The sequence below is a fragment of the Pezoporus occidentalis genome, unplaced genomic scaffold (genome assembly GCF_034315485.1).
Source record: "Pezoporus occidentalis ecotype Australia unplaced genomic scaffold, CSIRO_AGI_Poc_V1 ctg178, whole genome shotgun sequence".
NCBI lineage: Eukaryota > Metazoa > Chordata > Aves > Psittaciformes > Psittacidae > Pezoporus > Pezoporus occidentalis.
This window is the reverse complement of record NW_026913618.1, coordinates 38,892-66,856: the sequence shown is the minus strand read 5'-3', so window position 1 is coordinate 66,856 and position 27,965 is coordinate 38,892. Positions and strand designations below refer to the sequence as shown.

The 27,965-nt window shown below is 39.8% G+C and overlaps 1 protein-coding gene across 2 annotated transcripts; it reads left to right on the top strand.

The window, feature by feature from the left end:
• Positions 1-228: 228 nt before the first annotated feature.
• Positions 229-23,433, top strand: PDPK1 (3-phosphoinositide dependent protein kinase 1). 2 transcript variants are annotated; one of them, XM_062614699.1, is made up of 14 exons: positions 229-329; positions 12,061-12,330; positions 13,003-13,045; positions 13,252-13,389; positions 14,142-14,286; positions 15,457-15,554; positions 16,357-16,432; positions 17,851-17,919; positions 18,417-18,513; positions 19,636-19,809; positions 20,190-20,407; positions 21,051-21,108; positions 21,997-22,149; positions 22,706-23,433. In XM_062614699.1, the coding sequence occupies exons 1-14, from the start codon at positions 306-308 to the stop codon at positions 22,811-22,813; spliced, it is 1,671 nt and encodes a 556-aa protein (XP_062470683.1). In that variant the 5' UTR covers positions 229-305; the 3' UTR covers positions 22,814-23,433. The 2 variants fall into 2 exon arrangements, with proteins under 2 accessions (XP_062470683.1, XP_062470684.1); XM_062614700.1 differs by lacking the exon at positions 229-329 and adding an exon at positions 677-997.
• Positions 23,434-27,965: the final 4,532 nt, after the last annotated feature.

The window sequence follows — 27,965 nt, the reverse complement described above, 5'->3', positions numbered from 1 at the left end:
TTTCTCCCCACCCGCGGGCAGGGAGCGGAGCGGGCAGGCAGCGCACTCGCGGCTCCGGCGGCCCCCCGGCCGCACACGCACCACCCCGCCCCGGCTGCCCCAGCGCTCTGTGACAACCCGGATGTGAGCGCGCGGTGGTGGCGGGGGAGGCCGCGCGGCCGCTTCCGCCCTCACCCGCACCGCGCCCGAGGGCACCGGGGCCGCAGCCTCACTGCCGCGACTGCGCCCCATTGGCTCGCGCCTGGCGGCCGTGCGCCGGGGTCCTGAGGCGCGAGGGGAGCGCGGCCGCGCCGGCCGGCGGGCCCATGGCCAGCACCAGCAGTTCCCTGGTGAGTGCGGGCTCGGGGTCGGCGCGCCGGGTGCTGCCGGCCGCGGGGCGCCGGGCAAAGGAGTAGGCCGTGGGCGCCGGGGCCGGCCCGCTCGGCGGGGGCCGCCCGTTCCGTGCACGCTGCCGGGCGGCGGGGGCACGGCGGGGTTTCGCGGACCGCTCGGACAAGCGGGGCGGCCGGGAGAGCGCTGCCCGCAGCGGGGCCCGGCTCGGCGCTGCGGCTCCCGGTGCTCGTTCTAGCCGCCCCTCCCCCGCGTCCTGGTTCTCCGCGGGCCTCGCGGGTGGGCCCCGGTTCCGCCCAAGGTGCCTGCAGGGCCCCGAGGTGAGAACAGCGCGCCCGGCCCGTCCGCGGGAGGAAGCGGGGCTGGGGACGAGGCTGCAGCAGCCGGCCCGCGGCCTCTGGCGGAGCTTCGTCCTCGGTTCCGGGTGCCGGGCGTTGGCGTGGCTTTGCCGGGCCGTCTCCCACCGGAGAGCCGGCGTTGTTTCCGGGGGGAGCCACCCCGTTACTCGAGGTCCTTCATAGTGGAAGCAAACGCGTGAGGAAGATCGTGAGGGTCGCAACAGGACCGTTTCGAACACGGTTGTTTACGCGAGTCTGACAGGCTAAAAACTGACGCGTTGTGAGCACTGACTAATGCAGGACGGAGCTGTAGCCGATACACCGAATTGGTAATCGTAAATCGTTTTTTAGTAAATAGTAGTAGTAAATCCTAGTTTACGTTGTAGGTTACACAGCTCAGTTAGTGTAGGAATTCCCTTATGAAAAGAATGTGGGTTCTTTACCAAAATAACTACCAACTTTCATTGATACCGATGTAACTAACTCGCAGTGATCCGTTTCTCATCCATGTGCTTTTGGGTCTCGTATTCTTGCTGTCACTTGTAAGCTGTCAAGCTCCACTGTGCAGCACTTAAAACTTTTCAGTCGGTTGGAATTGGCTGAGGAGGTTCTTCTCCTTGGAGGCTGGCATAGCTGTGTTGAATGCCCTGTTCCAGTGTGTGCTCCTCTTCATGCTCAGTGCTTGTTTCATCAGGGTGTTACACAGAATCATATTTGTTGACTGAAGATGAGAACGATTCTGTGGAATAGCCCTGCTGGGGAGAACACAGAATAGTGCATTGAGGATTATGAAATCAAGCAGTGTTTGATTGTTAAAGGAATTAGTTTTCCTATCTTGCCACTTGTTAGAGCTCCACATGGCTGCTTCTCAGCGTCAGGGATGACTTGTGTTTACTTGGGACTCTTTTAAACAGGGAGTATGCTTCCCTTTGTGCTTCTCTCCTCGATTGTTGCCTCTCCAAAATACTTGCAGTTCTTTTCCTTTTCTATGTACGCCTTAGGTCCCTGTCCGTAAGAGAAATGTACAGAGAGAGAATGAACAAAGAACGAAGGTGACAGTCGGTTTTGTTAAAGCTAAAATGTTTTATTAGCGTAACTTATTTTGAATTCCCTCTCTTTGATCCTGTTTAGTATTTCTGTGGCCAGGTGAGTGTACTGACTGGCAGTAGCACATAGAGATGGACTGATGCAGCCAACCTTTTTGTAGTTGAGATGATATCAAATACGGGAAAGCCAGTATTTCTGATGTTCTGAGCAAGTTACTGTTAATGCATGTGTGTTGCGATTATTAGTGACATCAGTGAGTTCTATGATCATTCTACTATAAATGCAAAACACTGCAGGGCGAGGGGAGAATATGGAGCACAGCTTTGAAAGGAATATTCCTGCATTCCTCTGCCAAAACAGTTAATTTTTTTGTGTGTTTGTATATGTGGGGACAGTTCCTGAAACATTCTGCTGTTTTCTGAAGGCGTGGTCCAAAGGGAAAAAATTGTACTTTTAAAAAGGGAACAACTTTAGTGCTGCTTTATTTGCAGGTGTCAGTGTGGTCTCAGTTATTTGCTGTTAGTGGCTTCCTTATATGCATGTTGTGTCTCATGTGGATGGGCATTTTCAGCAACACCTTCGCTAGAAGGTTTAGCTGCTCTTGTGATTATTAGATTTCACCAGTGTTTCTGTCTTGATAAAGATGACAGTATAGTTGTGAATATGTCTGAACAAAACTGCTAGCTTCTTTTTTTCCTCTGTGGAACTAGTAGAAACTGCATTTTTCAAAGAACTGTGTTCTGCATCTATGCTAGGAGTTAGACGGGGCTATGGTAAGGGTTCTGCTTGTAGTTATTTGTAGGGATAAAACTTTCAGACAGGCTTGAGAGGTGTTCCCTACATGTCTGTCTACCTAATACTCTCTTCTCTTGGGTTTTTGGCATAAGGCTGTGACTAGTCTTGCCACTCGTGGGATAAGATTTCTGTGAATCTCTAGCCAAAGCAGGCTGCAGGAATAGAAAATAGTAAAAAACCCCAGGTGCTGAGAAGGTGCTCAAAGGTGAAGAAATGGTATCAGTTTAAGAAGAGCAATTTTATATGCATTCATGTTTCTAACATAGGAAGTGCTGGTAGCTAGTGGAAAGGAGATAATCCAGAGAATAATCTGGAGAGAACAGTGATGTTCAACTATACAATGAATCTGCAGTGGGGTTAGGGTGGTTTTTTTTTAAGCCAAGTTATTCTTTGGGTTATTGCTGTTACTTCCGGTGCTACAAGTAATGTCTGTTTCATGTAGCTCTTGAAACTCTGCAAGTAGATTGCTGTATCTGGACATTGTGGGGCACCCTCCAGACCTGGGCTCATTTCACTTCCCTAAAGTAGATCAGTTGGAAGGCAGCATTGCAGGAAACATTTCAAAAAGGGATCCTGACCACTGAAGTACTTGCAGGAATTCTGGTGCAGAAAGCATGAAACCAGGGACATAATCACTTGGTTAGAATGAGAAAAGTAATACACTGGCAAAGTAGTAAAAACAGGTTTGATCTCTGAGGATGTGAAATATTTTAGTAATTTCTGGTTTTTAACCGTAAACTTGTTTGGGTTTGGTTTTGCTAGAAAAGCTATGTGGATTGCTGTAGAACTAGCACATTTATTGCATCAGGAAATATGCAAGCAAGAAATAACTTTTTAGTATAGAAAGAAAAAAATTCACTTCAGAAAACACTGTGTTTGAGAGAGAAAATCCTTGAGTTCCTCTTAGTGGAGCTTCCTGAAGAACTGGTATGAAACCAAGGAATTACTGTTTCTGGTATTTCAAGTGGGAAACCTTTTTTTGCAGGTGGCTAAGTGAGATTATGTGTATGTAATACAGAAGCAAAAGGGGAAGGAGCTGATTTTTCTCCCACCCCGCTTCCCTTTCTGACATCTTATTTGCAGCTAAGCTTGTAGAAAGTTAGTAAGGTCTAACTGAAGTGTCTGAAAGGGCTGAACACACCGCTCACAAAGTTCGCTCTTTGCTCTAGAACCTTATTTTTCACACCTGATGGATTCTACTCAACTGTGCTGTGGAAAACAGCTGGCTTGTTTTGTGACTACAGATTGCAGTTGAGACTAGCTTTCTGGCTTGAAAGATAAGCTGTAAATATGTCACCTGGCAAATGCTCTATAATTCTTTATAGTGAAAAATTGCATGGATTAACTTCTTTAGCACGTTTTCCTGAAAAGAAAGTATTAAAACTACGTTCAGTTCTTTAGTAATCCTACAGGAATTCAATGTACAGGTCTTGCCTGTGCTGTCCCACCTTTGTACACCCCATCTACTGCCACCTGCGTGGCTGCTTTTCTGCTGTTCACCCAAAGCAGTTCTCTGTTTCCTAGAATTGCCAACAAGAGTTAGTATAGGAAGTCCTTTTGTGTTTGTTATTGTGAGCTCCCATCCATTCTGTGCAACACTTCTTAGTATTGGTGCGCTTCATGAGATAACTTGATGGTGTAGAATGTGACCTGTTATATTGTGATTGCAATGTGTGGCTTTTATTTTCTGGTGAGCGGGGCTAGATCTGTTTTGTGAAATGAATTCTCAATGGCTTGTTTACATACAGCTATTTGGGCTACAGGCTGCCTTTAGGTTCTTAGAGATTTTTGTGGTTTCCTGTTTCTGATCTGTTTTGAGGCTCGGGGGGTGTTTGTGGGGGTGGGGGGGCTGATGGAAGGAGGCCTTGCGTAGTCTGCCTCTGAAGGTGCTTGGAACTTGAGCGCTTCGGTTTGCAGCAGAGGAGGTTAGAGAGCACTGGCTGATACACAGGTTCTTAGGAAACCTTGAATTAGCTTTAACTCCTGCGTGAATTTGGAATTAGAATCCTGGAAGTGAGTGACAGAAAATACCACCATAAGTGTGAGTTTGTTAATTTAGAAAAAGGTATTTGTGTTAACTGAAATTTTGGATCAACGCTGCTCTGTGCGTGAGAAATTTATTTCTCTAGGTACAAAATCAGTCTTGTGGATAAAATACCTGTATTCCCTAAGTGAAGAGTCCAAACAGTTTAACAACACAGAGGTGTTCTCTGTTCTTCCAAATCCTTGAGCCTATTGTATCAGGAAAAATACAACCAACTCAAATCTGATTTCCCCGTTACTCACAGATAAACCGTGTTACTGATTTACTGCAAGAAGTAAGGTGATCAGTTCAGCTGTGAAGGAGGTAGTGTCAGAGCTGAGCTTTGTTTCTGGTGTTTTGAGATCATATGAACAATGTAATGTCTCTTCCCAAACTTTAAAACACTTCTTTGTATACCGGGAATTTTGTGAGGATGGATGTCCAGAAAGCTTAAGAAGAAAAATCAATTAATTTTGATTCTTCTTCAAAGTTAATATTTTTGATTATATTTTGAACATAGGACTAGTATGTTCCAAAATTGATTTCAAATATGAGGCAAACGACTGCCAAGTAGGTACTAGAGTCTGTTTTAACAACCTACTTGTGCTTTAAGGTAATACAAAGAAAAGGTTTGTATAAATCATTAGAGCATGGCAGTATGTGAGGCTTAGCCAGGGCTTTACGTATATTTCCTCTGAAATAGTTAACTGTATCTTATGATGATTTATGACAAGTATTTTCAATATTAGCTTCATATTACTGTGTTGGTTTTTTCCTTTAAATCTTATTAGGGCTGTTAATAGATCAAGCAGGCTGCATCAACTTGAAATATTTTCATGCTTCTGTTTCCTATTATTGCACAGGTCCCAGCCAGTTTAGATACAATAGTATCTTTGAAGAACTGTCTGCTTCACGCTTTCTCCTTCCACTAATACAACCTTAAATGTTAAATGTATTACCAGGACATAACTTTCAAAGAAGTTGTCTATTCTTTTAAATGACGGTTATTTCTATCAAAATAATTAAAGGGGGGTGGTTGTTTTCTTTTGTTTGCCTCACAGTGAATGCAAAACCTTTCAGCATTTGAGAGGTTTCAAATGATGCCTGAAGGCGAGCATAGTTTTTTCTGGTGGGTCAGAGCCTAGGCTTCTTTAATCAGCTGCATGGCAGTCTGTTTAAACAGCAAAAGTCCTCCTTTCGTACAGCTGAGCGCTTTTGAAATTTGCACGCTTGGTTCATAAAATGGTCTGTTGAGCAACAGATTTTTTTCATGTGGCAGCTTCTGAGATAGAAAAAAAATTCACTCCAGATAAATGTGTGACTTCAGATTCTTCTGCAAAACAAAGTTGTGTTAAAATAGCTTTTGTAATTGAACTACTAGATGTCAGTCTGCTCTTTTAAACGTAGTAATCATTAAGCATTTATGAACCTGGATCAAAGGATAGATTTTGACAAATTGTTTGGTTTCAGGCTCTTTTGCTGACTGTAATGGTCAGTTTCTTCAAGATGTGGAGTTGATGGGCAGTTTGCTGGGTTATGAGCTAGATCTTAAGTTGTCTACAGGAATCTTTGGCTACCACTTGATGATGAGGTTTGAAAGAGTGCTGGGGCAGCTCTACACAACAGAAACATAAATGACTGTGCTACAGAAGATTAATGTTTTGCATTCATGATTTATTTTTTTAAAACATCTACAAATAACTGATACTTGGAGACTAGGGTTTGTTTACAGCAGTTTGAAGAAAATGGTTTACTGTGATCTTCAAAGGACTTCTCTGTTGAAAAGAACATCCTGTTGTCCCAGGAAAATATCTTCAGCATCTTTGTAACCTACCTCACTTGGTTCTTTGGAGAGGAGTGTTTGTTCTTAGAGATGCCTGTTGGTTTTGTTAGTTAAGATTTTTCTGTTAGACATTTGAATTACCTGCCTCAAAAGCGGAACAAGTTCCATAATTTCAGTATAAATTTTACTTCTTGTGATATGTTGAAGATTAATCAGCTTGTTCACTGCTTTGTGTTGTACCTAAAACCAGATTTTTTTAAAAAAGCCTTGAGATCACCATTTTTGCTCAGATTCTGTTTTACTAGGGTTTTTTTTATGGTACCTTTGGCGCTCTTCGCTGCACGGAGATAAGTCATTGAAGTATGACTTAATGTTTCCATCCCAGAGAAGACTAGGTATTTGCCAACTTAGTATTTGGTTACTCTCTCTATATATATTTAATATATTGCTTATTTTCAATAAATGAATGTTGAGTGTGGTTCTCTAAATCCCTTCCATCCTTTTCCTCAGATTTCAGAATCTGAAAGCATACTTCTAGGTCTGTTTTCCTCCTGTTCCAGTCTAGTGGTACTCCTTGACTGGGGAAGATAAGTGAGCTTCGTCAAGCTGAAAGTGCATACAGAGTACGTGGTTTTAAATATTTCCCAATTACATTGAGGCTTGGTCTTATGAGGTTGGTTTTTGGTTGCTTTTTTTTTATATGGCTGTATGTATTATGAGTGTTTAAGTTAACTGCTAGGTGTGTGAACAGTTTACTACTTGTGTAGTGCATTCAGAAGTACTCTTGACACTTGCTTTAGTCTGTATTTTGTCCTGTCCATTACAGTCATGATTTTATGTTGTAATGTTAGGCGGTGACAGCATCCAGTGACACTTTTTAACCCATGTGAATGGATTTTCTCTTTAGGCAAATGTTTTAATTTCTTAAAGGTAATAATAATCTTGACAAATAGGTGTATTAATACTTTAAATTATCTGTCAAGCTTCTAAGTGTAAATAAATGGAAACTGACATTTCCATTTCCAAGTGGAGTTTCATGAATTATTCAGTATGTTGTTTCTCTCTATACACACACACATATGTGCTATTGGTTATTAGAAACAGGATGCAGTTGGTTACTTAGAAAGTCTGAAAGTCCATTTTTAGACAGAAGTCCAGAGCATAAATAGACAAGACCATATAAAGTATGAGAACTGATGTTTACTGCAGTTTCTGAAAGCACACCATCTATTGGTATTCTGGATTGTCTTCATTCATGGCAGTCACTCTGGTGTAGCAGAGTTTATGAAAATCTGAGTATTGATAGGGATCCCATCATAATCATGATGCTTCCTGCAAAGCACTCTTGCATGGGATTGGTGTACAAGTGGAAGTGCCACCTATGCTTCCTGTGTTGTTATTCTGAATCGGTGTTTCTTCGTATCTTAACGTTTCTTGTAGCTAAACTACCCTGGTTTTGCCTGCATTCTCTTTTTAGGCACTGTGAGGAATAGTTTGAGGACATATATTTAGGCTCATCCTAGTATCTGACCTGATGAGTTGCTTTTTTCTTTTGAAATATGCTGGACCTTCCAGGATGTGTTGCACTCTAGCCTTTGAAGTGGAGGCTGTCACGAATACATGTTGGAGAACCTGGAGAAGGTCAACGTTTTCATTGTGGCATATGAGGGGGGAGGAGGCCATGGGAAAGACAAGCATAATATCTATTAATTGCCCCTTCTTACGCTTTTTTTCAGATACAAGGTGTGTGCCAGATGCAGTTGCTGCATTTTTGTCACCTCTCTGAAACACCATTGTGTCACGAAAAGAATATATTAAATACGACTGCCTAGCTGTTAATTTTTACCCTTTGAATTTTGCAGGTAAATCCTTAGGAGACCCCAGGTTGTCAATATTTAAATTATAAGCAGCACAAAATAAATTTAGTTTCAGAATTTGTGGCTTGTGTGACAGTATCAAAATACTTTACAAAACCTCTCAGGCCAAGCCTTTCTAACTTAAAGTGCCTTCAGCAGAATCTCAGTATTGGTAAGTAGTAGCTTTATCTCTAGAACTATGAAACACCTTTGCAGTGAAAACAATTACCTACTTTCTGTGTGAAATAAAGGCCTTTATTCTTCTTTAATTGCACAGATAAATAGATGGATTCCATATTTTTACTTGAAGGCAAATGTATTAAGTTGGACATTGAATCTTAAACGCATAGATTTTGGCGTAATCTTCCCGTTTCTGTATCAAAAGGCTATGTTTGGCAGGGACATAGAAGCTGTGGTTTGCTATTGTGACAGTGGCGAGGGTATCATACGGTATTACATAGTACCTGTTTTGAAAGCCTCTCAAATTCCATTTGCAAGTGAAAAGGTTAAGTCATAGATAGCCTAGAGTACAGCTGTGTTGCTTTCTGAATGTTATACTTCCTTAAGCAGACTTTGCTGTTTGTATCTTCCTGATAGTCTGCGAGCTTTTTGCCATAATTCAGTCTAACAATTATGACATTCACCACTCTGTGATCCGTACATGTAGTAGGGCTTGAATTGCAGGTGATCCTAATTTTTAGAGCTCTGTATTTCCTGACACTCCAGGGCCAAACCAGTTGGATTATTTAATAAATACAGATTTCAGAAGCTAACTCTAGCCAGAGGATTAGATGGTTTTTACAGGAGTTCAGTGTCTTAATTTTTCTCCTGAAACTGGTTTGTTTGGTTTTCTACTTGATCTTTGCACAGTACTAGTGGCAATGTGACTTCGCTTCTCCTAGGCGGTCCTTTCTAGTTCTCTATATCCAGGTGAGGACCAGTTTAAGTCCTTGTCCACTTGTTTCCCACCATTGTGCCTAAGTTCTTGAACCATATTTTAATTTGCAGTAATGTTTTGGTAGAAACAAAAGTAAGGCCTCACTGTTTGTCTGTACATTGCTTTAGGTAAGAGATGAATTTTTTGTCAAATGATATGGGCGTTTGAGTTTGATGTTTGGTGGTGTTTTTTTTTTTTTCCCCTCAGTCTTTAAATTTATGCAGTTACTGTTCTTTCAATCTTCTTGATTTGAGAGTCAATCCAGGTGTGAACTGAAGAGATCCTTGTTTGGGGATACTGTTAATTAACGTTGTTTAAGAATGTAACCAGTGTTGCTCAGAATATGTCCTATATTCACTTTTTTAAACAGTATACCATATTTCAGACAGCCTGTAATGCCAAGTCAAATGCTTGACATCGAAGAATTTCATTGAGTAGACCTGTAATCCAGTCTTCCATTAAAAACATTTGTGAGAAGCTTATGCTAATGTTCTAGTTTATAGGGTCTCATCAATATTGTTTATAATCAAAACAAATGTACCAGTTGAGGTGTAGCCCTCATGTTGCTTTGTGTAAATAATACCTGCAGTTAGCAAGATCTGCTTCCAAAAAATATTTGCCTTGTAGGTAAGTGGATGGAAGAGCTTTTCTCACCATGTCTGCCCTATGTCTTAGTGCAGTTAGAGTCAGTAATGACAGTTAGACACAGTGCTGTCAGATGAGCGATAGGTTAGGACCCTGGTCATGCTGACTTTGTAACAGAAATGTGATCTTGCTAGTAGAGTTTCAGTAGTAGCAAAGATACTCAGTCGTCTTCAGAGTTCAGTATCATGTCAGTTAGGACAGAAGACGCTGGAAGCTTCAGAAGGCCCAGTCTCTACAAGTATTTTTTGCTGCTGTTGATGTTGGTAGCGCTACATCAGCAAAACAGCATTGCAGATTTTGCAGTGGGAAAAAGCTAGTAGCGAGGCAGTTGTTGTGGCTGTACTTGCTTCAGAGCGGTGTGATATTTGTTCGCTTACTGTGTGCTTAGATACATGAAAAGTTGTAGTGGTAGGGCTAATGTCAAAGTGCTGAATTACAAAAAATACTCCAAAGCTAGTAGCTCCTTTTAGATAGCTGGAGCTTTGCCTGTGGCTGGCCTTTCATGCAAAGGGGGGCGAGAAAAGTATAAAATGAAAAATGTAGTGCTATCTAGTGGGCGTCTCGCATTGATTCAAGTTCTCTTAAGGTTTATTTCTACTGTTTGCAGGCAAGAGGGGAAAAGAACAATATAAGGACTTGTTTCACATGGAATGTAAAGGAAAAGGAAGCCTCTTTCTAGTGACTGAGTGAAATTAAGTTAATGAAGGTTCTTATGTGTCTGTTGATCCTATAATTCTACTTCAGCAGATCTGTTATTCTCTTTCTTATTAGGTTTTCAAACTCACAGTATGTTGCACTAAGAAAGAAACAATTTCTATATGGATGCAAATTAGAAACAGTACCCTTAAGTACCTGGGGAAGTAGATGGTGTTAGAAGCTAGTTTTAAAAAGCAGGCATATAAAGATTACATCAGTGGTTATGGGGGTGGCCAGCGGTGATCCATGATGCACAATAGGTACGTCTGTTGTGACTGTGAGGACCTGTGCTTTGGCTGGCGTGCCAGCCGAGCAGTATTGGTAGTTGCAGGGAGGAACATCCTCAGGCTTCTGGGAGCTGCAGACACAGTTTGGAACATTTTAAAATTCTTCAGTGATTGACTTCGTGTCTCGCTAAAAAAGTCTGGATCTGTCAGAGTCAGACTCTTCAGTCTGAGTTTTGCAGGAGAGTGGCTCTGTAAGGTTAGACTGGATGAGCTAGCCTGTACTCTTGCATATGTGAAGACGTAATGCAGAAACATGTATAGTCTCTGCAGATGTGTTTCTTGGGGTCTTTGAAAGTAAAACTGAGAAAGTAAATACAGGACATATGCTACTAAAACAAGAACGGGGAGTGTGGAAAGAGAGGTGTAGGAGTGAGCTTCTCTGTAAATGTTCAGGTGCAGCATACGGTGTTATATACAACATACAAACATAGTTGCACAGTTCTGTCATTTCTTAGGTAACTGATACCTCAAATCTATTACATCTGCCTCTGTCCTTGTTCTTAACTTTCCCTTTGTGCTTGCTGTTTTCTGGGCTGCACTTCTGGTTCTTTGTTTTGGAGTTGGGATGTCTTTATGTGACCCTACTTATAATTTACATAGTGCAACCTCCCTTGTTTTAAAAGGTCATGGACCAGAGCATTCTTCAAAAAAATTGCTGGACATTGCTGGTTATTGAACAGTGCAGCTGATCTGCCTTTTGTCTGTTGTTCTCTCTTCCTGTCTTTCCCCAGTTTGTATTAGAGAAATAGTATTGGAGAAAGTGAGATTCCAAGTAAAAATGGAGTAAAGTATCCTCTGCCTCCATTAAAGTTCTGATGCTTTACTTATTTATTTACTGTTCCCTGTAACTGGGATCTCTAAACTGATGTTACTTGTGAATGCGGGTGTTCATTGCTTAAGGATACAATTTTTTTGCTTTCAGAAAAACTACTACTTACTAAGATTGTGTATATGGCTCTGCCTGTAAGCAGGAAATAAAGTTTAAAGATGTTATTTGTCGGAGAATATACAGTGAAACTCAGTTCTTTGGTGGTAGGAGGCATTTTTTTTGAGCTTGGGGAAAAAGGCGTTCTTGAATTAAAGTCTTCAGATATTTGTCATATGGCTGTATGTATCTATGTGCACAGCATGACCTGAACAGAGTTGTGTAAAAAAAAATCAAGAGCTGCCATTCCTGAAATAAATGCTATCATTCCCTCCTAAATACATTCTAATGATAACCCTTTCAAATAGGACTTCACATGATGCTCGTATGGAAATAATGCAACTCCGTGCAGTATTTATTTGAAGGTATAGGAACAACAGTTTAATTTCTCTTTTCAGTATGATGCTGTTCCAATCCAGTCTAGTGTGGTGTTATGCTCCTGTTCATCCCCATCAATGGTGAGGAACCAAGCAGATTCCAGCACTCCATCTGTCATTTCCACCTGTGGCAGCAGACAGGGTTCTAACATGGAGGGCACTGCAGCTGAATCGAGATCCAGTTCAAATTCCTTGCAGCAACATACAGGACAGCAGCCTCCACAGCCTCGAAAGAAACGACCTGATGACTTCAAATTTGGGAAAATTCTGGGTGAAGGATCTTTTTCAACGGTAACTTTACTTTTTTATAAGAAGTGCCAAATATCTTTTTTGAAGATGAGCTTTAATACATGTTCCTCAAAAAGCTTTTCTCTTTAAAAATGATCTGCTTCCCTGAAACTTTATTCCTTGCTTCTACTAATTGGAAATCTTCCTTCCCTTGCTTTAAAACATTTTCCTAGAAAGCTGTAAATAGTTGAAAGCTCTGTCTCATTTCCTACTTTTGAACTTTTAGGTAAAATTCAATCTCTCAATATTTGCCACTTATGTTAAGGAAAAGTACTGTGACAGCTAGATTTTTATAAATATGCTTCAGCGCAGTTGCTTTTTTCCCCCTTTAAGGAGCTTTGGCAATTTACTGTGGCTTATGCTACAGTCTTCACAATTCTTCTGGGGGGGGGGGGGTGGGGGTGGGGGGGGTGGGGGTGGGGAAGAAGAGCAAATCTGTTTACCCAGCTAGATGTGCAAGTCTTCTAGCAGAAAGTCGTTGTGCCAAACTGAATGTCTGCAGGTGTCTTGCTGAAGCCAGCATAGTATGAAATATGCTTAAATATTTTGCTGCTTGCGGTTGTGATAGCTTATTTTGGACAATCAATGTCCTAAATACCTACTGACAGATGAAAATCCACATTAGTGTATGTCTTTAATGAATGGTTACAATAATTTTCTTTCCTCTGGCAACAGGTTGTCTTGGCTCGAGAATTGTCAAGTTCTAGGGAATATGCCAGTAAGTATTGTCTCCTTCAACATAAACTGTTTGCAAATACAGTAGCAAAGTAGTGCTGTTAAAAGACACCTGTTCAAAGGACAGAATGAGTGGGTTTATGATCTTTTTATCTAACAAAAAGAATCAATCAGCCAAGCCACGTGGATGACTCGGGTGGCTCCATGGGGCTGCAGCTCCTGACTGCACTCTGTCTTCTTTTCATTAAGTTAAAATTCTAGAGAAACGTCATATCATAAAAGAAAACAAGGTGCCATATGTGACACGGGAGAGAGATGTAATGTCCCGCCTGGATCACCCTTTTTTTGTGAAACTCTACTTCACCTTTCAGGACGATGAAAAGCTGTGTATCCTTTGGATTTTCAAACTTGCTGTGATGCTTTCTTAACAGAAACAATCTCCATTTTGGGTTTCTTTGAAATTATGAAAATAACTCCAGGTCTTTAAATTATCCTCATGTTTATGATACCAGTTTTGCAGTCGTGCTTTTAATAGAAGTTAAGCCAAATGGTGGAGTGTGCCCCCTCAAAGAGCAGAGTCAGCGACTTGCAGGCCAGGGGAGATGTCTATGCTTTTTATTGTTTTATTGGAGTCTGTTGCTGTGGTCAGTAATTCGTGTTTTTCACAGAGGCTGCTATCAGTTTTAATAGGCCCTGTATCTGTGCATACACATATCCGTGCACTTCCAGAACCTGCGCTGTCTTTTGTAATGCAAACTTTAAAAGCTCTGGAACTTTACAGATGATGGGGCAGTTTTAAACTTGGGTTGAATGTTTGTTATGACTGTAAATAGCTCTCTTTAAGGGCAATTATATACACAGTTTAAATGAATTATTAGGTCACTGGCTGGAAAACTACAGAATTTACCATTTACACAGTAGTCTTTGCCATGATAAGAACCTGGGACATGGGTCCTAGGTTGTTAATATATTCAGGAAATTGTTTTGAGTTGCTGCCATTTAAAGTTTCAAATGAACTGACTTCAATTCTTTTCCCATTGATTGTATATGTTTAGTATTGTTCTTGTCTCTGAAATGAGGTGTGAAGACTTTTTTATTTTGGATGGTTTATTGATAGACCTTAACTAACTCACATTCAGATTTTGGGCTTAGCTATGCCAAAAATGGAGAGCTGCTAAAGTATATACGCAAAATTGGCTCATTTGACGAGACCTGCACCAGATTCTATACTGCTGAAATTGTATCAGCTCTGGAGTATTTGCATGGGAAAGGAATAATTCACAGGTAATCACAAAGCTGAAACCAGTGTGCGTTTGATAATGCACAAGGTGTGTTTTCTGGAAGTGTTCTTTATGAAGTCTAAAGCAAATACAGATTTGGTGGAAAGTTAATGAGAGAATAATAGCATTTCGTTAACATTAGCACTGTTGGTAACATTGGGACCTAAACACGGACAACTTTCAGAGGAGAGATAATCTCTGTTACTTGACCAACTATTCTAGTGGGGAAAAAGTAAGAATTAACATTACCAGAAGTTTGTCTTCTTCAAGATTGATCAGTTGGTGTAAAGCAGAAGATGACTTTTTGTTAAATACGTTTCTTCTTTCTGGGGTGTTATGTACCAGAAGTAACTAGAATTCTGCTGGTGTGAGTCAGTGTGCAGTGTGTCATCAAGAAAAGTAAAATGAATGTATGTCAGTGAGCAATTTCCACAAAGCTGAAGCAGTAACTGGGCAACCTTTGCAGTTGTTCTTGATGTAATTACATTGTTTGGATAAGTGTGCTTTGTAATTCGTGTTTGTTAAACTTCTTAAAGCTGTAAATGTGAGAAATTTGAACTGCAGAACTTCTTTTTGGGTAAGAATTCTTTTGCATCTGTAGGATCCCAAGGAGTTGTTAAGGGAACAGCAGATGCTAATTGGCAAAAAGATGGCAAATTATAATTCTGATAGTAGTATTACTTCTTTCAGTTACATTTAAAAGGACAAAGTATTTTCCTAATACTTTCCTGTGAAATAATTTGGAATAAAAGCTAAGGGGGCTGGATGTGGAGAATACCAAAAGCATAGAATTTTTTTTTTCAGGGTTAAAAAAGGTTCCAGAATTCCCACTTTCACTGATTCTGTAGCCCACGTGTTAGGCTGGAGAATGCTAATAAAATTGCTATAGCATGATTGTCAGTATTGCTAAGCCTATATTGGAGATCCTGTATTATGAAAGAGCTTCAAGTCTTTCTCAAAAAAAACCCAAAAAACAAAACCCACCTTAGTGAATGGGCTTTTCGCAATCTGTCAGCAGTTTGCATGTCGACAGCTCCAAGTCAGGGGAAAGTTGACACAACAGTATTTATAGAATACCTGCATCGTTTATGGTAGCATTATGTACATAAGTCACTGCACAGATTTGCAACTTTAATGTGCGTGCTCTTTAAATATAAGAATTTGCCTTTTTCAGGGACCTCAAGCCGGAGAACATCTTGCTAAATGAAGATATGCACATTCAAATAACAGACTTTGGAACAGCAAAAGTATTATCTGCAGATAGCAGACAAGGTATGCCATTATTTACTTCATAGTGTGACGTGGACAGGTATAGCAAGTGTTACTTTGAAAGTGTACATATGTACCAGATTGTAACCCTCAAATACCATTACCTCTTACATAACAAAATTACTGAGAGATGTTGAAACAGTTTTGATTGTCACTGCTTAGATTATGTCAGAAGAGGTAGTATTTGATGTAGTGGTATAGCCAGCTAGATCGCCAAATATAGTGGGAAGTTGAACTACTTCAAATTGCTTTTCATTTGCAAGACAAGCGCACAAGCAGGTACTGTGGCTTAGCTGAAACAGTTCTTTGCTTATGTATTTAAGCTCAGTGGCTGATTATCAGAGTTGCTCAAATGTGAAGGTTGTAGAATTCTCGTGTCCCTAGTTGCTTAGTATTAACCTGTGAATCAATGATGCTGCATACAGTGCCTGGTAAAAAGCACCAGACTGAACTGAATGTGATGAGCTTCATTTTTACTTTAATTGAGTAAGCTTGTATTGATAGATTTTATACGTAGTGAAGTGCCCAAATGCCTAGCTTCTTGAACTAAATAGGTTATCACTGAGATTGATTTGGCTCTTCCATTTTGTGAGTGGGTAGAGAAATGAAATACCTGTGAGTTCTTTGTAGTATTACATAACTTGCAATAGATTGCCTTAGTTTTGTGTTTTGATTAGTTGTTGTGGGGTTTTGTTTGGTTCGTTTTGTTTGGTGGGGTTTCTTTTGTTTTAATTGGGTGGGAAAGAGGGAGGTTGGCTTCTCTGTTAAGTATGTGTTGGCTTATTTCTTTCCATTTTCTTACCAGCACGGGCAAACTCATTTGTAGGGACAGCACAGTATGTTTCTCCAGAACTGCTGACAGAGAAATCTGCTTGCAAAAGGTGAGGACTATGGTATTTCAGAGCTTCACTGACTGCCAGGATACTGTCAAATGGGGAAGGGGTACATTAAGCAAACTGAGTATTTCAAAGAAACAAGGTGCTCAATATAAATTTTTGTTAAGAGTTTGAAATATTTTTTTCTGCACAAGTATTGCTGCTTGTCCGAGTGCAGGTTTCCTCAGTTCATCTCCCTTCTGGAGTTACAGACAGGATCAGGTGCTGTCAGGAGACGGTGGTGTGTAATGAGCAGTTTTCTCTTACCCATAAATAAATCAGAAAAACTTCTTCTGTGATCCAAATACTATACCTGGTTTAATTGTGTTTTATATAAGCTTGCTCTTAGATGGTAATCCTTGCTGAAAAAGCAACAGAATGTTAGATTCTGTCAGTTAGGGGAAAGGCTACAGCTTGCTTTGGCTTGTATTTAGATCAGCTAGCAGTTATCTCTGCTAAACTCTGCTTGGGAGTTGCAGTGGTTTAAAGTTCATCTTTGTGCCTCGTATGCATGATACCTGTAAGGAATTTCTTATTTAAACTTGTTCATGATGGTAACTTACAGACTGTTGTATATTTATTTTATTACAATGATGGAAGAATAATCATAGCAATCAGTGACAAACCACAGGGGAAAAGATCTCTTATATGAGTAACTATAACGATTTGTGCTACCGTTTCTTGAAATGATAGAAATACGATCAGACTTTCCACTTTGGCTTCTAGTAAGGATGTTTTGGGTGATGAAAAGACTTCATCAGGCTATCATCTCCTTAAAAAAGTTACATAATGCTTCATCTTTACAGAAGACTCTTAATTTGAGAAGGTTTGAGTCTCTATTAGCATTTTATTCTTCTGTTTCTAAGCTTTAAACCAATCTATGCGTAGTTTTCCTTAAGGTAAAATGTTAAAAATACTCTTTCAGACCAACACACAAAAACGTGAGTCCTTCCCTCACCCATGTACCATATAGCCTGCCTTTTTGTATATTAAGAAAAGCTTTACATTAAAAAGTTGTAATATGACACTCCAACCCCCCAGCATTTTGAAGAAAGGATTTCAGTCCTGAAGGAGCATATATTGCACTGTTGGATGCCTGTTCAAATTGTCACAGTGGATAATAAGTATTCTTTTCAGTCTCATTACATACCTATTGAGTATTTTGACTAAGCACTCAGTGTTTTTGTAGCTGTGCTTGTAGACAGTTGTTGTGGGATGGTTACAGTATACTTGCTTTTAGACTTTTGTTGCTAGTCTACTCCTCTGTCAAGGGATGAAGTGAAAGCAGCGTGGAGATGACAGCAGTTTGTCTCATGTGCTTTTGCCATGCTCTAACCAGCAGAAGCTGAAGAATTTTTTTTTAATTGTAGTTTAAAGACTTCCTGTAGGAAAGCATAATCTGTGTTTTTTCCTCTCATTTGAAGCTCTGACCTCTGGGCTCTGGGATGTATAATATATCAGCTTGTAGCTGGATTGCCTCCATTTAGAGCTGGGTAAGAGATTTAAACTATTTCTTTACATGTGGATCATAAATACATTGACTTGGGTTTGGTTTTTACCTTGCTACCTGTTCTGAAATACAACTTCTCCCAGGGCAGTGTGGGTGTTAATGTCATGCCTGCTTTTATTTGCCCTTTCTGATGTCATGAAGATGTTTATACAGCTGTAACTAGAGTTCCTGAGAGAGATTCCTTAGTTTATCCTAGTGTTTCCATGTAATTTATACCATAAAGGTAACTATGTCTACATGAAGAAGGTACGAAGCACCTCTGCATTGAGCCCTTTGAACTTTTCTTGTTATTATTCAAGTATCTGGTGTTTACAGGATCATAGGTGCTTGGAAGACTGTACTTCTTTACCCTAGACAGATCTGTGGGAATGTGACTTAAGCTGTAGATCTCCTGTTTAATATTTGTCCAGGTTATGCACTGTTAAGGTGAAAGAAACATGGAGAGCTAATAACAAGAACTAATATTTTTCTCTTTCGCAGAAATGAGTATCTTATATTCCAGAAGATAATAAAGTTGGAATATGACTTTCCAGAAAAATTTTTTCCCAAGGCAAAAGACCTTGTTGAAAAGCTATTGGTAAATATTTGCTGCTGTTAAATGATTTGTTTACATTGGAATGTAATCAGCTTATGTAGTTCTTTTTTCCTAAAGTTTTATGCACTCTGTTGCAAACCCTGTAATAAGAAAGAGTGGGCATTGTTGAGTGCATAGGTGAGCGTCTGGAAAATCGGCATCCGTTGGTAAACAGTACTTAATTATTTTGAATCTGAGTTCTAAAGCATGGATAAGGAATGCCTCTCAGTGAAATGCAAGTAAATGGTTCTAAATACCTAAATAACACACAGAAGTTAAAATTCAAATACTTAGATAGTACTCAGGTTAATTGTTGAGTTGTATAATGAATTTTCTGTACATTACAGGGAGATATATTCATTACAATGTACACCTACTTACCTTGCAATTTATTAGGCACTTTCCTTGCACTTAATGCATGTCTCAGTAGTATGAGCCAAAGAATTACTCTGCATTTGACAGGTATTTGACAGGTAGGAATAAAAAAATAGTTCTATCTCGTTAGTGAGGTATAACCATAACGCTGAAATGAATATGCAGAGAACATTTTGGGTGGTATAAGCTTTTTGAAGTTCAGTAGTCTAGTGTATTAGCATGGTGCAGGAGGAAACTCTTACGTCTCTGGATGATAATCAGTGCAACCATTGTAAAGGATCTAGCAGCATGTTCCTCTCTTCAGGCCAGCTTTATAACTGAGACCGTGCATGCTACAGGATAAGGTCCAGGTTCCGTCAACATCCTGAGAAACGTGCAGTTTCAGAGTGCTTGAGAGGCTGGTGTTTGGCATCAACTATAGCTCCCATAGCTGCTTGCATCACTGGAATGTGGTGCTGGGCTATGCTTAAATGAGCTGTTCCCCATCAGGACTTTATGAAAAAACAAAGCCCAAAAATTCTGTGGACTCAAAGAGGTGCTCCTTTCTTTAGATCTGTGAACTGGTCTAATACAAAATGTTACTACAAGGCATACTGAAAAATAACTTCTTGTACTGTAAGCAGTCTCCTCATATTCTAGTGATGTATGTTTATGACCAACTGGTTTTAAGCTTTTGCACGCTGCTGTGCAAATGTAAATGGTGCTCGCCCCTTCCTTGTCATTATTTTAACTTAAGTGTAATTTGCTCAGGTTCTAGACGCCACCAACAGATTAGGTTGCGAAGAAATGGGAGGATATGGACCTCTTAAGGCTCATCCCTTCTTTGAATCTATTGTGTGGGAGAACCTGCATCTTCAGACACCCCCAAAACTTACAGCATATTTACCTGCTATGTCAGAGGATGATGAAGACTGTTACGGAAATGTATGTTTGCCTATTGCTATTTTCAGCTCTGATGCTGCCTGAGACTTTAAGTAAAGCATAATCATTGCATCCTAAGTATTTTATTGAAACTACTTATATTTTAATGAAAACTCAGTTATTAATAATATAAAATTGATGGTTACAGTGGTTTGGGATTCCCCCCCCCCTGATGAAGTTAGTGTTTGAAAAAATTACTGCTTGGCTTGCTCTTGACCAAGCATACTTTTTTTGGATAAGTTAATCTTGTTCATCTGTAGAGAGCAGGCTGTCTTTTTGTCGATGAAAAACAGAAGCATGCTTAAATTACAAGGTGCAGTTTAGTGCAAAATAAGCTGTTTAATCAAAGAAATTCCTTTACTTCATTTTGTTTCCTCCTTTAGTATGACAATCTCCTGAGTCAGTTTGGTTGCATGCAAGTTTCTGGTTCTGCCTCTTCCCATTCACTGTCTGTCCCAGAGACAAGTACACCACAGACGTCAGGAGGAAATATTGAGCAGTACATTCATGATCTTGACAACAATTCCTTTGAGCTGGACTTACAGTTTTCTGAAGATGAAAAGAGGTTACTTCTAGCAAAACAAGCTGGTGGAAATCCTTGGTAAGATTTTTGAATACGAGTCGTCTGTTACTTGCACAGTAGTAAGGAATCCAGAAAAAAATAACTTCGTTTGTCCATCTTAATGCCTTCAAGCAAACGATTAGCAATTATATTTTTATTTTTAAAGCAACAGCAGCAAAAACCTGATGTTATGTTTCTAAAATTTACAAGGTCTAGAAGGTGTCAAGTATGTTTATAGGATAGGCAGAAATGGTGCTATACTAGAAAAGGCTTCCCTCTACAGAGGCCTAGAACTAGAAAAGGTCCTTCCTTCTTAACATTGCCATAAGTGATTTATTTTTAGTGATAATATTCTGTCAATACCTAAGCAAAATACCTCCAAATCATGTAATTATTAGTGTTTCTCTTCACTCTTGAGAGGAGCTTCTCATTTGTGATTTCCCCCACCCACCCCACATCAGAGTTTAGAAAAAAAACTCTTTGGGTTGGAATGAGGAAGAGTCCAAAACTCACCTAGTAAAGTTGTTCAGGACTCCTTGCTGGAAAAGGAGACCGTAGGGAGTGACATGGAAAATTGCTTGATAATAATAGTAATAATAAAAGCTGCTTCTGTGGAAGAATTATTTCTGGAGTAATAGGTTATTTCCTTTTCCTCTTTTTTTTTTTTTTTTTTTTTTTTTAGGCATCAGTTTGTAGAAAATAATTTAATCCTAAAAATGGGTCCAGTGGACAAAAGAAAGGTAAGGGCTTCCCTTAATTACCTGTAACAAGATTCAGCTGTTGTGTATTTGCACAGTTGCACATAGATAAGGAACAGGTTTCAGAGCTTCCTTGTTTAACTTATTTGTAAGTATCTGATCGCTTTGTTTTGTGTTTTAAATCTAGGACTGTGAATAGATTGTTTTTTCTTGATTTAGTGGTGTGCTCTTGAGCTTTGGAAAAGGCTAAAAGTGTGCTATAGATACTTTCATTTTCAGACTGTAGTGAAGGAGATTTTGTCCTCCCTTCCCAGTCTGATACATTCCATAAACACTTTGTATTGATATGTATCTGCGTGTGGATCAAGCTACAAAGATTAGGAAATAAAATACAAGCCCGTATTGACCTTAACTGTGGTGTTTTTTTCTGGATATGACCAGTACCTGTATCCTGAGAGAAGCAGAGGTGATGTTAGGAAAACTTTTAAGTATTAACATGGTATAGAGGAACAGCTATAGTCTGCATCAGCTTTACAGGATTGTAGCCTTTCATCTAAATTACTACCTGCCTATTCCTAATTTTCTCCACAAAATCGTGAGCATCAATTTCTGTGCTGGAATCTTTGACAAGTAGATTTTGCTTCACTCTGCACAGCTAGTTGTTTTATGTTAGAACTTGAAGATGCTTTCTAAAAATTGTACTTACGTTTTGCCATGTAGTAGGAATGTACTGCAAGCCCTAAACAAGGGGTGGGGTCAAATAGGTAAAGCAAAAGGAAAACAAAGGTTCGTCAAACACAAATGTACAGTCCTATCACGGAACTCTTTTAATTCTACCTCTGTTTTTAAATTCAGGTATCTACACATTTCTTTATTTTTTTTTTTCCCCTCACACCTTTTTTGCATTGCTGCTGCTGCTTTTCTTGGTAGGGATTGTTTGCACGTCGGCGCCAGTTGCTGCTCACAGAAGGGCCCCACTTGTATTATGTGGATCCTGTCAACAAGGTTCTAAAAGGAGAAATTCCATGGTCTTTAGAGTTGCGGCCAGAAGCTAAGAATTTTAAGACCTTTTTTGTTCACACGGTAAGTGACTTTCTTTCATGTCTTTGAAAGTTGCACTGAGGTTCTTGGACGATTGTTGTAAGTTGTTAACCAGCAGCTTTTTCCTGAGAAAATAGAATCCCTTAAACACAAGTGTTGATAGTCTTAATTTATAACAAAAAAAAGGCACGGGCCCCATCCCCCCAAAGGCAAAACAAACCAAGCAAACAGCAACCACCCAATGTACCCATTTCCCGCAGAAATGCATGTTTTATTATTCGTGTGTAAATAGAATTTAAGTGGGTTTGGGGATTTGAAGGAGGTTTTAAAGAAATACTTAAAATTTAGCCCTTTTTTATACAGCGGTTCACAAGGAGTGTACCAACAACATATTGGCTGTTGACTTCTTAACATTATTGAGATGGCAGATGTACGGTTATTCAGTAATATGGAATATTATATAACTAATTGAATTAGTTCTGGGAAAGTTTATTAGTTGATTCTGAATGATTATTTCATTGATAGATGCAGAGTAATTACTGCTTTTTTTTGGTTAAACTGTATTTGGAGTACTCATTACAATGTTGTTCACTTGTAGCCAAACAGGACGTACTACCTGATGGACCCCAGTGGGAATGCTCATAAATGGTGCAAAAAGATACATGAAGTTTGGCGGCACAGATACCACCAGAATGCTGCTAAATAGTAAAGCTTATCCAAAACTTCCCAGTTTCCCTACTTGCTGCTAGAACTCCATGTGCAGCCGATCAGAGGAATATTTTCAACCCACCTATTACCATCTCAAGGGGAAGCATATGTCTGAAATGTTCTGCTTTCGGGTTTTGTTTTGGTTGGTTGGTTGTTGGTTTTGGGTTTGGTTGGTTTGTTTTTGGGTTGTTTTTTTTTTTTTTTCTTGTGTGTGTGTGGTTTCTTTTTTTTTTCGTTTTGGTTCTTGTTTGGTTTTTGGATTTTTTTTGTTGTTGTTTTTGGGTTTTGTTTTTTTTTTTTAAGAAAAAAGAAAAGCAAAAACCTAATGGAATTCAGGGTCACTTTGCTTGCTCATTGTGCTTCTGTTGAGGCTTCCACATGCATATCATTGCAGTGAAGATCTTGCTTTTGTGCACTTCAGCTCAACTTCTGCTGCAGACTAGTGGATAGACCTTGCATTCCAGCTTCACGTAAGATGAGTTAAAACCAATCCACACGCACACACGCCGAATCACGTACCAGCCTTGCGTTTTATGGGGCTGGAGTTGTCTGTGACTTTCAGATTATCATTAAACTGTATTTCATCAGGGAGCTTTTATATGCCTCTCCTAAGCACCACCCCTTTGTTTTCTCTTCCTTTCCTCACAGTCCCCCAGCTTATTGGTATATGGCATTTGTAGCCAGGTCAGTCACACCCTTGTGTAATTGCTAACATAGTTCTGGTTGCAGGATTTATGTGGTACTTAGTAATTATGTGAATGAATCAGATGTATGTGCCTGGCAGACAGGCTCCAATGATACAGGTTTTAAGAGAGTAAAATGCTGAACATGGCACTGGGAGTTTTCTAAAATTGAAATATTGGCGTCTGAAGCATAGAAGATTTTAAAGGTTAAATTTAAATTTTAATATGAATCATGTGTTTAATCAAGGGAGAACAAACTTACCAGCATGCTTTCAACTAATGCTAACTGAAAGATTAACTAGTTAGTATTGGGGGGCAAGGGTTGCTATTGAAGTAGTAAATAGTTTTTCACCTTTTCAGGAGGTAAGGGCTAGACGCTTTCTTTCCATGGTGTGCATGTACTGTGCATTTTAGCGGGGCCACCCTATTTACCTGGGTAGAGAAGGACGTGTGAAAGCATTGTACAATTGATTACTTGACTTTTTTGGACTCATTGTGTAATGAGATGTACAAATAATACTATTTTTGGTCCTTGGCCAAGTATTTAGCAACTCTGAAAAAAATATAAGCAATTGAAACATTAGATCCATATAATAATCTGGTTAAAAATTCAAAGGAAAATATTGATGCAAAGGGGAAAATATATGGTACTTAAGGCATATCTATAAAATTAAATTATTTTGCGTATCAGTCCGCTTTATCCTCTTCAAATTAAGGTTTTTTTGTGGTCAGACATTTCTTGTAATGTTGCAAAGACATAACTTTCTATGTGCTGAAAACAACTTCCCTAATGGCATTTTCGGCATGCCTGTGTTCCTGAACCTTGCAAAGAGGAATGACCTAGGTTTGGACAAAGGCATTCCTTCCTTTTTTTAAAAGCAGTATAAACATCACACCTATTTATTCTTCTTCTACACATACTATCTCTTTGCATTTTGAGGTCTCTTACTATGGTGTTTTTCCTTCCACCAAAGAAAAAATGTTCCATTGCAATGTTGGAAAAACTCATGGGCTGCTGTTTTAGAGGCAGTATTTTAAAAGCAGTGGTTTATCAGGATTTCTCAGAGAACACATGAATGTTGGATGTTTTGTTGTTGCACGGGGTAAAGGAGATTTATTATTTCTCTCTTAAACTGTTATGTGTTTGAACTTGATGACAGTTCAGCTTTTTCAATATCTTTCATTCCTTAAAGGAGGGAGTGCATTTGCCTTTTCTTTTGGAGGAAATGCATTCTTGTAGTCTTCTGTTATCCCCCTATGTATGCAAATTTGACAAAAGTAAATCACTGGCCTGCAGTGCCTGGTATTAAGGGAGCTGAGGTGTCCTGTAAATGGCTGAGATGAGCAAGAATTCTGTTCCATCTGCATCATCAGAAATTTCATCATACACAGGGTACGCTCCTTGTGGCTAAAATACAGACAGCACAGCACTTCTGTCTGTGCCTACATTAATCCTATATGGACCATTCTAACCAAGATGACATGAATTGTAAGTTTGTTGCATTTGCTCTCTGGCTGTCAGGGTCCATTTTTATGTTGGGTCCACTGGAGGCTACCCTACTGCTCTTGGTTTAGTCTTTGGTGTAGAGATGTAAATGTATTCTCAACTTTATACAGGAGAATGTGGCAGTGCTGGAAATTCGTGGTGGCACTGCTGTTTTGCTATGACAAAACCTGGCCTCACATAAAAAGTCTGGCAAAGTTGTTCTGCTAATAGTGAGCACCGTGGCTTCAGTAAGAGGTGGAGTAATCTCCACCGGTTTGTTCACTAGGTGGAAATCTAGGAATGCTAAAACATCTTTTCTGTCATATTTAGACTTGTAGTCATTTTGCCATAAAATAGTCACTCTGCTTTTTCACACCTTGAAAATCCTCTCTCAGTAGACTTCTGTCGTGCCCACCAAAAGCTTTCAGCCAAAGAAATCTTAATAGCAGTAAGCTGTCATGAAGGTGTCTGGAAGGCTGATATCTGCATTCTAGTATTCCTTTTTTCTTTTGCTAATGCTGTCATTAGGAAATTATGAGCATCTCTTATAGGCATCCCTCCCCCTTAGAACTAAAGTGTTCTAAACCAAGTCTTCCTTAGCTGCTGCTTTTTTGGGAAGGTACTAGAACTTTTCTGAGAGAGGTTTTTGTCTTTCTTGGACTGTAAGTGAAATCTATGGTTTTGAAAGATGGCAGAAGAATAAAGAGGCAAGATAAAGAAATCATGTGGATTTAAGTATATTTCACCACTTTGTCCACTTAAAGGTGTGTTGGCAGGTGCTGCTTACCATGAAGGGCTGGTTCCTGTTTTAAATGCTCGTACCTGAAGTGGGGTAGCTTCAGATCTTTGTCCTGAGGACCACTCCTGTGGTTCATGGGAGTTCATGGAATGAAATGTACAAGGAAGGTTCTTCAAGCTGCAGATGAGCCAGTTAATTTCTCTATTCTTTGTCCGAGATCTTTCAAAGCACAAAAAGGGTTGTTAGGCACTTAAAGACCCTTCTTGGACTCCTTAATGCGAACCTACGGAAAACCCAATCTAGTTGATTCCATCTTTTATGTTTGCAGCATTTGCCAATCATTTGCAGAGAATCTGGTCAGTAATATTGCAATTTTATTTTGTTTGGAATTTGAACTTCAGGAAGGTGTTTATTGCGTCTGTTTTCTGTGGGGTGGAACTAAAGAAAGGGTGAAGTACTACTGCTAGAGAGGATTTTTGAATCTCTGTTATACTTGGTGTCCAGCCCAGTCACAGGAAGTTTAAAACTACTTTGATAAACTGGAGAGATGAGTTGATTACCACTGGCCTTGAAAGTCCAGTTTTGAGAAGGGTTTGTATTAAAGAAGACTCGCTTCAAATATGATATTGAGGCATTGTGAGCAGACTGATACTGCCTATTAAGATCTTGCTTGCTAAGCACTGGGATGATGAAGGCATCAGATTATCGGATAGTACTGTGCTCCACTTTTCACCTTCTGATGTGATTTAGTTGTGAAGTATCTGCTATATATAAGCCTACAAAAAAACTTCAACTGTAATGCATTTTCATAGTTCAAGATGCTTAATTTAATGTGCTTGATATCACTACATTCTGTGATGGGAACTTTGAAGAATCTTGAGGATTTCCCACTTGTACATTTAATAGCTTCTTTTGAATGATTTAGGAAAGTCAGCACAATTACTTCATTTTCACTTTCTCCTAGCTAATTACATGAATAGGTGTGGTATTTATACCTGAAATTTTGCTGAATTACTCCAATATTTTATGCAAATACTAGTCAAATGGAAGTGATCCTGCAAAGCTTCATGACACAGATTGTCCGTCAGCTGATCAAGGGAGCTTACAGACAGGTAATTTTCTGATCCAAAATAGCATGCTTTCCAGTAAGCCTGGTCATTTAGCAAAGTTTCCTCTTTCTTAGAAGAAATATAACTTCTGTACAGCAAACTCGGAGAGGTTCTTAAGCACCTGTTGACCTGGTCTGTCTGTCAGCATGGCAGTGAATGTAGATTCACAGGTTGCTGTTTGGCAAAGCTTCCTATGACCATGTGCTAACACTGATTGGATGTGGCAAATTTCTAAATTGTGGCAGAACTTACAATTACTGTCTCTGACAAAGGAGGAAAAAAAAATAGGAACCGGGAACCATAACCAGTTTTGATAGTTGTATGCTAGCTGTTTTCAGGTTGGTGGCAGTCAGTTACGTGTGTGATATTCTCTACCTGGTTTGTAGCTGTAACTGTGATGTACAGATAAAAGAAAAAAAAATGGGGAGGGGGGAAAGCCAAAAATCCTACCAAAAAGAAAAAACCCAAAACAACAACAACACCCCCCCCCCCCAAAGCCCAAGCACCCCCTCCAACCACCCCCCACCCCCCTCACCAGGCACCACAAAACAATCTCCCCTCCTCCAAGAACTCGTGAAAACAGAAGCAAATAATGCAATGATATAAGATAAACACTTTTGTATTTTTATTCTTATAAGGTTATTTGCTGGCTCTTGTTGGCCTCTAGTTCAGTCTGTGTTATTTAAATTCTAATATATGAATTATTTGGATTGAATTCATGTTCGGGGCCATGGTGTTGTATGTATTGATGTACAGCCTTGAATGTGAATAATTATTGTAAACTATATTTTACACCTTTTTCTGGCTTTATTATATAAATTTTCTATTGGTCGATGATTTAATCATATCTCATAATTTAATGACTGTTTATTCTCCTCTCGACAGATCTCTGTGCTGTAGATGTGTAGTTAGTGACTGGATGATGGATTTCACTTACGCTTGGTAGTCTGTAATAAAGGCATGTAGGGTCCTGGCGCGGCCTCGCCTCTTCCTTTCGCGGGCGGCTGGGGCGGGGAGGGAGGCCATACCTCCGGCCCAGTGGCGGCGCTCTCGTGCCGGGGCCAGCTGTCGGGGCGTCTCGGGCGGCCCCGGCGGACGAGACCTCTGTGGCGCAGGCGCGGGCCGTGACGAGT

Coding starts and splice junctions, on each gene's coding strand:
- PDPK1 (XM_062614699.1), top strand. CDS start 306: ATGGCCAGCACCAGCAGTTCCCTG. Junction 17,920..18,416: donor TTGCCTCCATTTAGAGCTGG/GTAAGAGATTTA, acceptor TCTCTTTCGCAG/AAATGAGTATCTTATATTCC. Junction 19,810..20,189: donor ATGAAGACTGTTACGGAAAT/GTATGTTTGCCT, acceptor TTCCTCCTTTAG/TATGACAATCTCCTGAGTCA.